At 36.0% G+C, this 15665-nt stretch overlaps 2 protein-coding genes across 4 annotated transcripts; one reads left to right on the forward strand and one right to left on the reverse strand.

Annotated features, from left to right (window-relative positions):
• Positions 1–939: 939 nt before the first annotated feature.
• LOC105138120 (NADH dehydrogenase [ubiquinone] flavoprotein 2, mitochondrial) lies at positions 940–5851 on the forward strand. Of its 3 annotated transcripts, none has more exons than XM_011044130.1 (11): positions 940–1151; positions 1248–1280; positions 1396–1461; positions 2708–2824; positions 4071–4148; positions 4237–4342; positions 4457–4503; positions 5048–5125; positions 5230–5295; positions 5412–5526; positions 5786–5851. In XM_011044130.1, the coding sequence occupies exons 1-10, from the start codon at positions 1086–1088 to the stop codon at positions 5517–5519; spliced, it is 765 nt and encodes a 254-aa protein (XP_011042432.1). In that variant the 5' UTR covers positions 940–1085; the 3' UTR covers positions 5520–5526; positions 5786–5851. The 3 variants fall into 3 exon arrangements, with proteins under 3 accessions (XP_011042432.1, XP_011042431.1, XP_011042430.1); XM_011044129.1 differs by having other exon boundaries at positions 5625–5825; XM_011044128.1 differs by having other exon boundaries at positions 5412–5825.
• Positions 5852–7243: 1392 nt separating this feature from the next.
• Positions 7244–12871, reverse strand: UNE12 (basic helix-loop-helix (bHLH) DNA-binding superfamily protein). Its single transcript, XM_011044131.1, has 6 exons — positions 12250–12871; positions 10734–10853; positions 9879–9944; positions 9042–9107; positions 8068–8145; positions 7244–7978 (listed from the first exon to the last, which is right to left on the reverse strand). Exons 1-6 carry the CDS (start codon positions 12589–12591, stop codon positions 7748–7750), a joined length of 903 nt encoding a protein of 300 aa, XP_011042433.1. The 5' UTR covers positions 12592–12871; the 3' UTR covers positions 7244–7747.
• Between the last annotated feature and the right edge of the window lie 2794 nt (positions 12872–15665).

A 15665-nucleotide genomic window follows, 5' to 3' on the forward strand; every position in this document is an offset into this window, starting at 1 on the left:
CTAGAACATAAAATGGATTGAAAAATCTTTGAAAATAGCATTTTGAGCATCGATGCTCGCATTTAGGCTTATTTTATTATTTTTTATGTGTTTTTTCAAATTATATGTTTTAATTTGGATTTATTGTTTATTTCTTTTATGTTTTTTTATTAGTAATTTTAATGGTATTATAAACCTCTTAAGAAGACACTTGCCATATATTTTATTTTTCAAAAAATAAAAACTACAAATTAAGGGTTAATATCTACATTTTTTTTTCTCATTAAACCTTTTGTGTTTTTCTTGTAATTTTTGTGTTTCAATTAACATACTTAGCTTCGGCATGCATCATCCTCTCCCCCCTCTCGAACTAAAGATGAAGAAATAAAAGGTTTTTCACAATCTTACTTTACTGATAATTTTCAACTGTTTTATAAATAAATAAAACACGTAAAATGAATAATACACGTGTGCACACATACACATATTCCACAACAAGATAAATTACTAGAGTTATTTTTTTATATTTAGTGAGTATTGTAAATTTAATTTTCACCGTGAGTATAATATAAATATTTTTTCTTAAATTAAAACTATAAATTTTTCATGATTATTTTATTTTTAATGAAATAACATCAATATTTTATAATTATACTATCATAAATATAAAATATCAAGAAGACAATTATAATTTTATTTTTTTACGAGGAATAGTTGTAATATGTTTTATTAGTGAAAAATTCATTTTTATTCTCAATAAATAATCAAAATTTTCATTTTTTCATTAAAAAATTGAAAAAGAAAAAAAATACTAGAAATGTAAAAAAAATAGTTTTATGGCACCAAGCACGCACTCTCGAGTTTATTTCCTCCCATGTTTCACGGGCCGGGCCATTAAACAACCGTTTCCAGCAATGTTCGTGCATCCAGATTTTATAAGAGCAGGGTCGGTAATGGGCCAAACTAACTCGCCTACTACACGCTGATCGTCTTGTGCACGAACCATCCTGGCTACGTTCATTTATTCTCTCCGTTTTCTGGTAAATATTTCCCCCACCCCCAGCCAAATCGTCTCCACACTCCACTGAGCTCAGCGTCCTCCGAACATGCTAGCTCGTATCGTAGCCACGCGTCTCCTCGAGATCCGTCAATCTCTCCGCTTAACTCCTCAGGTTTTTCTCCTTCGATTTTTTTCTCTTTCGTTCTCCCCGCATCCAACCACTTGCCTCTTTTGATCTCATTTATTTCCGTTTCTCTAATTTCTACAGGCATCTAGATCCTTCTCCACTTCCTTGAACTACGTAAGTACCAGTCCACGCTGCTACGAAATCATTGATTTTCTTTGCTTTTGATTCTTAAAGTATATATGTGTTTTTAAATTACTGGTGTGCTTAACGAAATTGGGGTTTGGTGCAGCACATTGATACTGCAGATAACAATCCGGACCTTCCTTGGGAGTTTTCGGCTGCGAATAAAGAAAAGGCAATGTGAAATTTCTAATAACATGAATCTTTGATTTGCTCTTATTTTTCCGCTGGTCTGTGTAAATGTATGTTAATTAAATGAAATTTTCAGCTCATTTTACATTTTATTTCCTGTAAATCGCGATCCTTTATGCTCTTAAACTATTAGCAGTAATCAGCGAGACAATTCTGAATTTAGTGTATTATAAGCTCTGGCCTGGGTTATTTAGAAACTATCGGGAGTGGTGGGATGAATAACCTTGTTAAAACTAGAGCCAGGTCACGAAGGTAATAAATTCTTAAAGTTGCCAAGTCCACCATTATAAAGATGCTATAAGTCTGATCATTGAAAAGGGAGTAATAGCTTATAAATGCAGGCTCGGAATTAATTGCACTGTGCATGACATTGGTTGGTTACAGGAGACTTTAGCAGAGATGATAAGTTGTTGGTATGCAATTGGCGATGCAGCATATCATTTCGTGGGACTTGCTGGCTACCTTTGCTATATCTTCTTTTCCGGGAATAGGCTAATCTCTTTTAATCAATTTTTATTACTAGGAAACGACCCGTCAAATTCACATTTTTCTATAATCTATGGATTTGACACATTTTTCTATAATCTATGGTACGCGGTTCTGCGGTGACAAGAAAATGAAAAGATGTGATCTCTGAAGAAGTTGTGTTCTTTCCTTTTTGGCATGCTGATGCAACTACCTTTTTTTAGGAGCTAAAACTCTGCATTACTGGATGATAGTGGATTCTTTGCATTTAATGGAGGCAATTTTGTGACCATGCTGATAATGATGTCATCCTTTTTACAAGGAAGAATAGAAAACATAACATCTACAGTTTATACCTAGAATTCTGTATACCACAAAGGCAACTATTTACATTCTTCACTTATGTTGGGAAAAAAACACTTGCCAATTCACCTAAAACTTAGCTATTTATAAGGATGCAACTTTGTTTCCTTGAAGCAGCAGTATGAACCCAGCATAAAGTGGCTACTAGACGTGAGGGTTGCACTATTAGTGTCAATGGGTGAGGCATGAGCCTTGTATTACTGTACTGTGGTCCCAGGGGCAGTCAAGCAAAGTACATATGCTGGCTCTTATAATCCTGGAATCTCGATTAAATAGTTTGTCTCCTGCAGATCTTGAATTCTCAATAGAGAACTTAACCAAAACATTGATAGTATCTCTTAGCAGATTTTCTTTGAATGTTTAGATGTTAACATTTCATTGTTCTTAACCTCTGATGTCAGGTTAAAGAAATAGTATCTCACTATCCATCCAACTACAAGCAATCAGCAGTTATTCCTCTGTTAGATCTTGCGCAGCAACAGCATGGAGGTTGGCTCCCTGTTTCAGCAATGAATGCAGTAAGTGGACATGATACTCAAAAATTAATGATTTGAATTGACACCATAAACTTCTAGCAGTAATTTTGAGCTAGTATAGTCGAGCAGGGAACTTAATGGCACATTTGATATGTTTGTGGTAAACAAATTATTAGTGGTTAGAGCTGGATGCAAACACATCATTGCACCTTTCTGTTTTAGTAAAATGCTATATAGTATCAGATCGTGTTGAACAGTTTGTTGGTTGCTTGTCTGTTGTTGAACCATTTAGGGATCACATTTGGTTTGAAGCTGGGTTAATCTGGTCTCAGTAATCTTCTTCTTCTTCTTCTTTCTTCATTTTCTCAACATAAAGTTTCCAATGGCAATCAAGCTAAAAACCCCCCTCCAAAATCAGGTTTTAGCATTATTTTCATGTTTAATGTGATATATTGTCATTTAGAGACAGATTCCCCGATGCTAAGCTAACGGAGAGCTAGAGAATGCATTTCTTAATCACTGAAGCATTTGGATAGGAGTGTCCAAAACTCATAACTGATCATATTCTGTCATATCAACTAGCTATAACCTTGAGGGTTGGTGGCCTGGTGGGTATGCTCCTTGCTTTGTCAAGCATAGTTTGATTCCCAGGCCAGGCTATGAGGATCTATTTTCTAATAATTCCCTAGTCCTGGCCTTAATGGTTGATATTCAGACGAGCTAACCTAGGGATACCATCAAACAAAAAAAGGGAAAAGAAACCATGCATGCCCATATGTTTTCTTGAAGGTTATACCTAATATTACTGTATTGTACTGGGAAAAAAAACACTAGTAGAACAGGCATTAAAGCTACTCTATTTAGTTTGAAGGTATTATGTGTTTGGCACTTTGAACACTATTCTCGTTTCAGCGGGTCCAACTTTCTCTTCGTCCCTGTGTTCTTATTCCTAGAGTAAAACATTATATGACATGCGAAGGAGGTGGTATCTTGAACATAAATGGATAGATTGGTAAAAACCCAAGTTGGCCATGAATTGTATCATTTAACATCAGATAGTATACAGTTTTTCATTCTAAGTTTTAGAGATATCTGGATTATTCTGTTAATATAATCAGTTCTTGTTTGGCCAACATGTATTGCCAATTTCTTTTTGTTAGTTTTTAAACTTTTTTGTTGCAAGTATCAGATTTTCAGATATCTTCACATGGCTAAAAGAAAGCTAATCCCACTGGAGTGCAGACCAATAAATGATTAACAGTGTCCAAATGTTTCGTGGATCCTCTAGGTGGCTAAGGTTATTGAAGTTGCTCCTATCCGTGTGTATGAAGTCGCAACATTTTACTCAATGTTCAACAGGTCTCCGGTGAGAAAATTTATACTTTTCTACACGTTGCTTTCTCTTCATATACGTAATGTGATTGCAGCTTACTGCCTCTTTAATGGTTTTTCAGGTGGGCAAATATCACCTATTGGTTTGCGGCACAACACCATGTATGATACGAGGTTCACGGGAAATTGAAGATGCATTACTGAAACACTTGGGAGTGAAGCGCAATGGTGAGTTCCAAATAACAAGCTTGGCTTCTTTCACATTACAGTGGATCTCATGCTATGTAGAATTTGACTTGAGATTTGAAGAATAAGCCCTGACTTTGAACATTTAAAGTGCAGAAGTAACCAAGGATGGCCTTTTCTCTGTTGGAGAAATGGAATGTATGGTGAGTATTTCTTCATCCATCTTTATTAAAATGAGCACTGTTTTCCTTGGGTAGTACTTGAATCAGGGCTCAATAATTGGAAAGAACTACATCTATGCTGGTAACTCCAATGAAATTTTTGGAAAATGGATTTCAATGTGGTAATTACTAGATGTACTTGAAATCTTCAATGTCCAATTTAGCAAATACAAAAAGTAAAACTAGCCCCAGAGATTACTGGTATTTTGTTATGGATAATCCAGTGGATTATCCGGTTCTATTGTTACACATATTACTGTTTGAGCGCTCCTATCCAGTGTGTTAACTGCATGCCACTCGTTGCCACACTATTATGTAAGGGTACTAAAAGAGATCAAATGCAAACATATTGATTAGCTTAGATTGTAAAGTCTCTTGCTATCTTGGCAGAGAGATCAAACCTAAACCTTGCAAGCAATTGGGGGTCAAGGTGAACATGAATGGAGAGATACAGGTCTTTTATGATACTCTTGTCCATCTTTTGTTATCAATGCATTGTGTAATATCAGTTGTGTCCTTTCTGCAGGGATGTTGTGTAAATGCTCCTATGATTACAGTGGCTGATTACTCCAAGGGATCTGAAGGATATACTTACAATTATTATGTGGGTCAATTATAATCCCTTTGTTTCCTTAAAAGTTGAGAATCTGTGTATTCAGATGATGTAAAGCTTTATGAATTTTATGTTGGCTTTCATTATAATTGCAGGAAGATGTTACTCCAAAACGAGTTGTTGAGATAGTTGAGATGCTAAGAAAGGGGGAGAAGCCACCGGTAAGACTACTGGGCAGGGGATGAATTCTAATCCTTACTTTTTCCTGGGTTTTTTCTCTCTCTCATTTGATTAGCATTATTATTGCTGTAAACTAAATGTTAGTTATGCATTCCAGCGTGGCACACAAAACCCAAAACGCATTAATTGTGGACCAGAAGGAGGAAATACTACTCTGCATGGAGAACCAAAACCTCCTCCATGCCGGGATCTTGATTCCTGCTAAAGCTACGGTAAATGTTGTCTCAAATAACACAAAGCTTGGAGTTTTTCAGGCCTACTTGAGTTCTTGTTTTGTTAAGCTTAACCATTTTTTGTATTTTCCTACCAGTATGGTTTCTGGTGGATGTTTAGATCCATACAACCGCTTATTTTAAGTAGTGAAATGGTATACAGATCATTGTTGTCCTTGGATTCTCATAAATTCTGTAGGTGGTTGAATAGTTGCCCTTGTATGGTGGCCACTGAAAATGCAGTTTGTTGTTAACGCAGGGTATGCCAAGGTTCATAATAAAATGTTATTCTGAAACTATCTCTAAGATGTTTCTTCAGCACTGCAAAAAATAAAATAAAATCCTGAAGATAGCTTGAGTCAGGTTTTGTTGATTCTGAAGAAAAAGGGGAACCCGGATTTCCTGAGTTTACATCATCCAGAGGTTCATATTTTTTGACACGGATGATCTGTTGCTTGTCCGTAAGTTCTCTATCTTGATTTCTGAGCTATTGCAGTGCCCTATGGTAGCCAACTGGATACGCCAATGGGATGGCTGTTTGTTCTCACTGATCCTTTAGCTATAACGAACGCTGCCCCTCCTGCATCTGGAGCAAACAAATAGTTTAAACGATCCTAAATTATTATTTTGTCAGTTTAGCTATATCGACATATATCCTCCTTGAGTGCTGGTAGCGTGACTTTGTTTTTGATTGATATTTATCCATTTTCGTTGTCGGATATGGAGATGCAGATGACCATGTTAGGTATGAAAGCGTGAATGACCATAATTTGGATATAGAACGATAGATAAAAACACATTTGCAGAGGTTGGATCTAAGCGTGTAAGTGGTGGCTTGCTTCATCCGTCGCAATTGACCAACCCACTTCTGGTTTGGGTTAGATCATGGTCAACGAAGCAATTGAGAACTGAACCGGATAAGCTCTGTAACCAAAACTCTTTAGTCCCAACAAGGAACGAATGTTGTTGATTAGTGTGATGGTAGTTGTTGTTAAAGTGTTTTTTATTTATGAAAATATTAAAATAATATTTTTTATATTTTTTAAAAATTATTTTTGATATTAATATATAAATAATTTAAAAATATTAATTTAAAATAAAAAAAATTTCAAAATACTTTTAAAATATAAAAATAAACACCAAATGCACATTAGATTCTCAAGTACATCAGTGCAAACACCATGTGGTGCCGCGTGGAAAAAGACCAACAAACATTTCAATTGCTAAAGTATTATAGTATTGTATTTTAATAGTGTTTTTTAAAAAATTAAATTTTTTTATTTTTTAAAATTATTTTAATATTAAAAATATTTTTTTAATATATTTTTAAAAATAACCGAAACAACTCCTAAGCTAAATATCATCATGCTACGCGGAGCTCCGCAATCTCTTCCCACCAAAATCGAAGTCCTCTTTAAGAAATCTGTTTCCTGTCCTACAAGTACACATACGTACTTGGGAGTCGGGACACCCTGAACGAGCATTTTATGATTCCATTAGAAGATGCCTTCGTTGGCTCGAGGCCAACTAGCAGAATAGCCGGATTGGGAACGGCAGTCTACACAGCCCAAATCACCCATGGGATCTCTCTCTTCCTCTCTCCAATGATTCAATCTCTAATAATGATTTACAAGGAAAAGAAGTCAAATAACCTTTTGAAACACCACGCACGCACCCTCCCTGAACAAAGCAGCACTGCTATCATTTTCTGTTGGACTTGAAACAACCAGCCATTATCCACTTCTACCTTTGCATTCCATTTACGCTGAAATACACTATTACAATGATAATATATTCATATAACCCGTCAGTCTTGCCTCTTTTACAAGGTCCCACAACCCACTACGAAAAATTAGAGCCCCATTACAAAAGCGCTTCCATCATTTTCCACTTCCCCACCACTGATTCCAAAAGAAGAGCATATCGAGTAAGCTTTGAAAATTCTCCTCTCACTTGGACTTGGCAGAACACCAAGGGCCTGCCTGCACTTTTTTAGGCATTGACATCGAACCCCGTTTGAATAAAAAAAAAAAAAGGCTGGAAAGAAAAGGCAAAAGCAAGAACTATGGCATCTGACTTTGATTGCAATTTGAAACTAGGGGAACATTTGATTGTGGGGGTTGAAACGTGACAAATAAGAAGTGGGACCCTAAGCATTTGGTGACTTTACTCTTTTAGACAAGGACCCTGGGATGCTCCCCCCTCCCCCCCCTCAACGGTTCTATGATGGGGGATTTGTTTCTGGCTTGACAATAGTAGTGGTATCTGGTGGTTGTGTATGGTAAATGGCCGTGGCTAGTGAGATGGGCATGATGCAAAGAGCCTTTGATTGAAGAAATTGCATGGCAGCGCCAACGTTTTCCTCCATTAGCTTAGCTACCTGCCGTTCAGTGCCATCATTCGACCACTTCTCCCAAGCTGGTTGGTTTCTTCCTCCTTCGCCAGTTTCATCCTATAATTAAAAGGAGCAAGCTCAGCTGCCTGAATGCTAAAGGGAAGGAAGTGAATTATCCTCCATACACACTATCTTTTCTTTATTACCTCAACTGATGATAGTGGGATGTCCGTTACAAGTGGGGCGACAGCACCAGCTCCGCCCAATCTACTCATGCTTAATACCTGTTTAAGTTAATGACGAGACATTATTTAAAAAGAAAGTTCCCTGATAGTTTGGTGGCACTCCATTTCCCAATTAATGAGGTATGCACTCGATCAGACATTGAATATTCAAAATGTTAATTGCACAACATCAAATATTTCACCTTTTTCAGGCAATCTTCATTTCATAATTTTGTCATCTATTGTGGAGGTATTATCAATCATAAAAATTTATGAGCATCCAAATCTGCCTAAGGAAAGAAGACATAACTTGCTTCTAATTTTTTCATAAAAGTACCATCTGCAGTTCAAGGCACAAAAAAACTTGTTTCACATTTCATAAATTTAAATACCAAAGAACACACACACACCACAAGAGAGACAAAAGTGAATTCATAATTTGGTGTGGAAATGACCATCATTATTCTAAACTCACACCACCAATAATTTTACATAGAAGTCAGTTTGGATTAGATGAAAGAAAGGAGCTGCTAAAATCACTAATTGGTTCGGCAATCATTAGAACCTTGACTTAGGTAATCAATTATTCACAAACATAAAATAAAGTGAAAGGGGAGAAGGAGTGAATAAAAACCCACAAGAGAGACAAAAGTTGATTCATAATTTGGTATGGAAATGACCATCATTATTCTAAACAACTCACACCACCAATAATTTGGCATAAAAGTCTGTTTGGATTAGATGAAAGAAAGGAGTTGCTAAAATCACTAATTGGTTCGGCAATCATTAGAACCTTGACTGAGATAATCAATTATTCACAAACATAAAATAAAGTAAAAGGGGGGAAGGAATGAATAAAAACCCTCTAGACTCTTCACAAACACAAGAATATTAATGTTCGCCACAAAAAGATCAGCTGAATAAGGATTCTGAAACTGAAAATTTTGGTATCATACCTTTACTTGAAGCCTTAAAAACTTCACATAATCCACGATTTCATCAAGCATGGCGGCTCGATCCGTCTGTACAAATAAATTATGCATAAATTGAGGATTGATTGAGAAAGAAGCAAACATTATGCTTAGTAAAACTTCCTCTCCTCTAGTCAACCAAAATCACTCATTCTACAGCCATATTCCGAGAACATACACCTATAAATTCCCACCTACAAATTGAGGAATAAAGTTCGATGAAAGCTTACACATGCCATATATATATAAAAAAGCCTTTTCATTTCCCTTCTAATGCTTATCACTTGTCCACTTTCAAATACATGTTTCATTCTCAATTCCAGCACAGAAATGACTGGAAGCCAAAAAGAAAAGGACTTGAAAGTGAAGGACTCAGGACGCAGATGAGCTTTATCAAACTACAAAATTTCCTGTGTCTTCACACACGCAAACCCAGGTAAATATGTACCAACAAACTTCTGGCAAATGGAAGTTCGGAAAAATCCATAATTTATGTCCTCACACATGCAGCATAGGAAATCCATACCAACAATTTTTTCTCACTGAAAACAGACCACAGATTTGTGACAAGGATGTTGTCATAGTATTTAAAATCATTAACGTTGACTCACACAAGCCCTTCTATTTTTTGAAACAACTTGATTTAGGAAAAGAACTATTAACTTGGTTGAAAAGAAATTGACCTGTACTTTGTTAATTATTCAATGTTTTCCTTTCAACAAAGAGGCAAGCACGAAATGAGAAATAATTTTCCTACAATATGGAAAACAAAACCCATTCTGCAAGAAAATTATGAAATGACATAAGAGAAAAGACACTGGCCTTGGTGACACTAGGAACCAGCTCCTGCAATGCCCTGATTCTTTCGGCTATTCTTTCTCTGCGCAACTGTGCCCAAAAGGGGAAAAAAGGATCAAGAATGATGGAGCACTTTCTAAGGGCAAAAACAAATGGAATCAGAAGATGAGAACAAATGAACTTATGAGCCAGCGCCTCAGTCCTCATCAAGTCTTCAAATAATTATCATATACACCAACATTTCATTTTTTATACCAACTATACAGGTTGAAATAGTCAAAATCACATGCTAACATGCCCATCCAAAGAAAATAGTGTAGGAATACTTTTCAATTCAACACAATATAATCCATGTCAAAACCTTAAGATAAGTTGGTTCCCAGCAGGATTCTTAATAGAATTTTCTTTTTTATTGAAAGCCTTTTTACCAGATTTTTCCAAAGAGAGTGGATAAGATTCATCATAATAGGTTTATAAACACAGTATTTTAGTCATGTTAATCACCAACCAGCTGTATTTAGCAGGCTCAAAATACTTGCATTGATTGTTCAGTAACACCACTCATTAATCAAGCAACAAAAAGCCTCATTTGAATACAATTGCCAAGCCATCATCCAAATAACATTTTTAATGAACAAAATAACTTGAACACAAATAGGAAACTATATTTTACTCCTTAACAAGAATGTTAAAGTTGCAATCCCTCTACTCTTCTCATTTTACATTATAACTCAATAAGGAACTACCAGTGTCCATGATTATTCTAGAGGCATCTGTAATCTTGACAATATTGCATTATTGCTATGGTTGCCATTGTAGTGCATGCTACATTAACCTATTTCCATGGTTCCATTGCTGCACATTCTACATTAAGCTTACCCGTTCAGCAATACTGTGTGGATCTGTGGCTTGACCTCGTCTAGCCCGTACCCTTGGGCGCATTGCCGGTGGATGCGGTACTATAGCAACGGTTGTGGGCATTGGTTGACCATGAAAAACCTGCAGAAATACAAGAATCTCATCAACAAAGACCGAGATTACAGGAAAAAATATCATCAACAAAGACCAAGATTACAGGAAATATAGCTATTTCACCAGCACTGCTACATCCTCCAATCCCAACCTCATAAAGGTGCAAAAGAAAAGGAAAAAGAGAAAGAGAAAGAAACCAAATATGTGTGCATGAAAGAATAAATTTCCAGACAACAGCTAATCAAGTGAGAAAAGATAACTTTGGACATAAAAAATCAAAGTTATTGCGAAAACACCAGAAAAGAAGTGCGGCATTAAGTATAATTTGGCAATCACTAGAAAATATTGACCAGGTGCTTATTGGCATAGATTGGCAGTAATTTGAAAGATTAGAGCACATAACATATGACCACAAATTGAAAGTTTTCACCACAAGGGTTGGACTAGAATAAGGTGAACCCAGATCACAAACTTGAGAGGCGTATCCTGACCAGCTATGACACTGTTACAATTGGTGATTAGATGAACCAAAGAAAATATATGGTTATTATTAAAGCTGAAAAACTGATTCAGTTGACATCATCTGAACACTTGAGTGGATTTCACTCAAGCAAAATCAAGTTTCTTCTGTTGTCAATTTCAACTTTTACACACATTCCCCGCTCAACTTTTCCTTACATGCCAACTCCAAAGGCTGACGATTTTGCTAGTTAGCCAGTTGTCCAATCCAGTAAAATCAAATCCCACCACACCCCAAATTTTTGACTTCCCAAGTAATCATTTTTCAACTCAAAAATGTATTCGTTGCAATTTCAAATCAAATCAGCCAGCTACAATGTTTAGCTGGAAAACACCAGAGTCTTTCTGCTACAGCACTCCCAATGCAATTTCCGCTATATTACATAATTTTCCTTACTGACCATAGTCATAGAAAAAAGTAATTTTCAATTTAGAGCTAGAAAGAAAACTACAATAAGAAGCATTTGTATTTAAGTGTATCATAGTAATCAGTCTTAACAACTCAAAAGAACCGACAACAGCCAGCTTTGTATTCTTTTCCTTGTCAAAATTCACACATCTTGGAATCTCACAACAGTAAACTCCAAAGATCAACCTACTTTGACGTCTCTATATGAATTCTTTTTCCTCCTCCCTCCCTCCCTCCCTCCCTAGACTCTAATAGAAAGAACCAGAAACATTGAAGACATACAAGCAAAGATTAAAATAAATAATAATTTATCTAGAGAAATTAAATTGGTTTTTGAATCATAGATTAATTACCATGCTTGCCACAGTTTTGCATGTCTTAAGTTTCTAAATTAATAGTTCGAATAACATCAGAATTTCCTTTTCTTTTTTTAATATTTTCGCTCCAACGATAACCAAACTAACTCCGAAAAAAAATTAAAAAACTTTCACTCACATTTTTCGCTCTGCCATCAACAATCTCATCACGGAACCTTTTTCCACTCCCAGACGCCTCCTCGGGCTTCAGAAACCCTCCCTTCCCTTGCTCCAAGCTAAGCCCCAAGGGAAAGCCGTGAAACCCGGCGCTTCCTCCTCCAGGACCACCGCCAAGGTCGGAGATGTGGCCGGAACCATCACCGGAGCTAAGCTGAAGCATCATAGAAGCTTGAGCAGCAGCGGCACCAGCCAGGCCAGCATCGGTTCCAACCAAACCGGCTTCAGCCGAAGCAAAGGCAGGCATCCCGAGGATTTCCTGGAGGAAATCGTCGGTTGGAGGTTCGGTTGGATTATTGGCCATTTGGAGTTGGACTCAGAGGAGTCAAGGTGAGTTGAGATAGCGAGTTGGGGATACAAAATAGCATCAATTTACATGCAAAATCGTTTTAATTGAGAGAGTTCAGGACTTTATGATTACCTTCTTCTTTCTTTTCTTTCCTCTTTTTCTTTATAGCCAAGTACTTCGGCTTTCAAAGTTTCAGCTTTTCGCTTTGCTTTGGTTTGCTTTCTAATACAAGCACAGGTAGCCAGTGACTAGCGAGGAGTACTGAGAGCGGAGAGACAAAGCGAGACAAAAAGGAGAGGCTTTTATCCTGCCTAAAAGTGTCGTACTTTATGTAAAAGGGATCGCATTTCCTCGAATTTACATTTCCAGCCAATGGCTATCCTTTCTGTTTGGGGTTTGGGATTATTGAGGAACGGTGTCGTTTTTCTCGTGCTTGTGTGCCCAAATAGCCCCTGCCCAGCAAACCACCTCCTCAGTTACTTACTGGAGGAAACGTCCGACGGTCGGAGGATATTAAAAAAAAATAATAAAAAACTGAAAGCCAAGGTGAAATCACCGGACACGCATCACTATTATTTTACTCTTTCAAAAATAGATAAATTATGAATTTATTACATGAGGTAATATAGCTTTTTTCTAGTGTAATTATTTATTGGACTGCTTTTTATTTATATTATTTAAATTAATTAAATTTAATAGAATTAATAATTTGAGTCTTGGATTTTTTTTTTAATATTTGCATTGCCTTGATTTTTTTATGTTGAAAAGAATTTGAACCACGGGACCTATCTAATTTTCCTTTGGTACGTGAAAATTAGTGACGTGTTCATAATATTTTTTTAATCTGAATGAATTAAAATTCATTATATGGATGGTTTGGCATGACAAGAATCTTATGGCTAAACTAAAGAAAGAGAAAAATGATGCAATATATAATTGGATTTTAGTTTTAAGATTTATGGAAACATAGGTTAGCTCCATGATTCCTTCTTAAATCCTCACCTTAATTACCCCTCTAATCTTTTGTTTAAACAAACCTTTCAGAGTTTTGACCTTGACATTCCAGATGCCTGGCGTCCCCTTGGTCATAAAGCTACTACAATTTATGACTTGTAACGGACTCTTTGTTGAATTCCAGCTGATGTCGTGGTATTTAGGTAGAATTTAAGAAGAATTGAGGAAAAGCTGGCACTTTGCAGGGTAACTTTCCTATATACCATAGCAAGTCAAAATGTACGAAAGGAACCACCGATTCTTGCATACGATGTTTTACATATTGTTCCTGGCACCGCATCCTCTCTCTCTTTTTTTTTAATTGTAATTATTTTTAAAATATTTTTTTTATTTTTAAAATATTTTAAAATAATATTTTTTTATTTTTTTAAAAATAATTTAAACAGCCTATTATAATGATATAAAAAACATACCCTTTTGCAGGCCTGTCCAGTCCAGGCCAGCTTACGCAGTAAGAGCTGGCCAGGGCCCAGGGCCGATATCAATGAAAAATAAGCAAGAAACCACTACGTCAAAAAGTTTAGAGAAAGAAGAGTGTTTTCTGCTCGCAAACAATAATGGACAGGAGAATGTGCAACGAGAATAAGGGCAGCAGTGTGTTGTTAGTGATTTTTTTAAAAAAATATATTAAAATAATTATTTTTATTTTTTTAGTTTTGATATCAATATCATAATTATCATAAAAAAATAATAAAAACCTATGTTTTTTTTAAATAAACATACTTTTAAAATGTAGTTTGAAACATAAAAATAAATAGTTTTTGGGTTTGTTTAAAAATAGAATAGAAATTGTTTTTTAAGTTTTTTTTGTTTGGAAGTGTATTAAAATAATTTTTTTAAAAAATATTTTTATATTAAAATATTAAAATTATTTTAAAATACTAAAAAAAATCAAAATCACAGATGTACCGCAATGCAAAACTGGTCGGAAAAATCTGACAAACAAGGGAATAGGAAGGAGGAAGTAGGAACAGAGAGATCAAAATGTTATTTCACCACCTTGATGGCCGGCACAAGAATTAGTTTTAGAGTTGAAGAATCACAATTTGGAAAACATAGTAAATAAAATCAAGTGGGACAGCCACATATTGCAGCGCTTGATAAATTATACTTCCTTTGCTGCTCGCCTAACGCATACTTGAAATCTCTGAAGAACTTGTACAGTTCCACAATTCACGAGGGGCAGAATTTGAACAGCATAGCTACTCGAAGTTCATACAGCAAAGTACGTTGGTGGAGTTCATCCAACAGTTCGGTTGATCATCCAGCCCCATCAATCTGTTGAAAGCGATTCTTAACAGCTAAATTAGGCTGTTAGCTTGCCTTGCACTGCAAAAATTCTCATAAGCAGCGGTTTCTGTAAATTATATATCAGCAGGAGTTGGGGAAAGTGAAGGCGTATTCATTGGAATTTTTTTGAAAAAAGTTTGATGAGCACGAAGAATAATTAATGGAAACTACAAAATCTACAAGTAAAATGGCTTATTCAGAGAAGATAAAAATCCACGCTCATATACAAATAACTGCGGAAGTCAGATCCAGTATAGCTTATCCATTAACACTGTCTCTGCAAGCAAATTCATAAGCTCCTTTCGACATCAAAATAGAAAAACATAGGGCAAGAACACTTCCATAAATTTAAACAAAACGTCCTCCATTTACATACAAGTCAGCAGAGATGACAGTAATCTTATACAAGAAATGACTGACCGTGCAACTGTGCAAGTATGCAGGGATAGGGAGCACTCTGCGCAAATTTATGAAGCATGTACTGGAAATGTAAGTTTAAATCTTTTGGGTTGAGATGTTTCTTTGCAATAGAAAGGTAAAGATGCAGCTACAGGCATGAATTAACTGGAACAAAAACTCAACATTCACAGAACTGATGGAAGGGACAGACCCGCAAAAACTGAGAATTTCGAAGGGAAAATCAGCCAATGATTCTTGCCATGCCCATCTTACTCCAAAGCAACAGCATAGGTGAGTGGCTTGTTTTCCAATGCGATGCTGTTTCAGTATTTTGCATAGGCAACTGTAACTCATGTTCTAGTTTCTATTGTTCATGATAACATTAT

This window comes from Populus euphratica, unplaced genomic scaffold (genome assembly GCF_000495115.2).
Source record: "Populus euphratica unplaced genomic scaffold, PopEup_1.0 scaffold153.1, whole genome shotgun sequence".
In the NCBI taxonomy this organism is placed as follows: Eukaryota; Viridiplantae; Streptophyta; class Magnoliopsida; order Malpighiales; family Salicaceae; genus Populus; species Populus euphratica.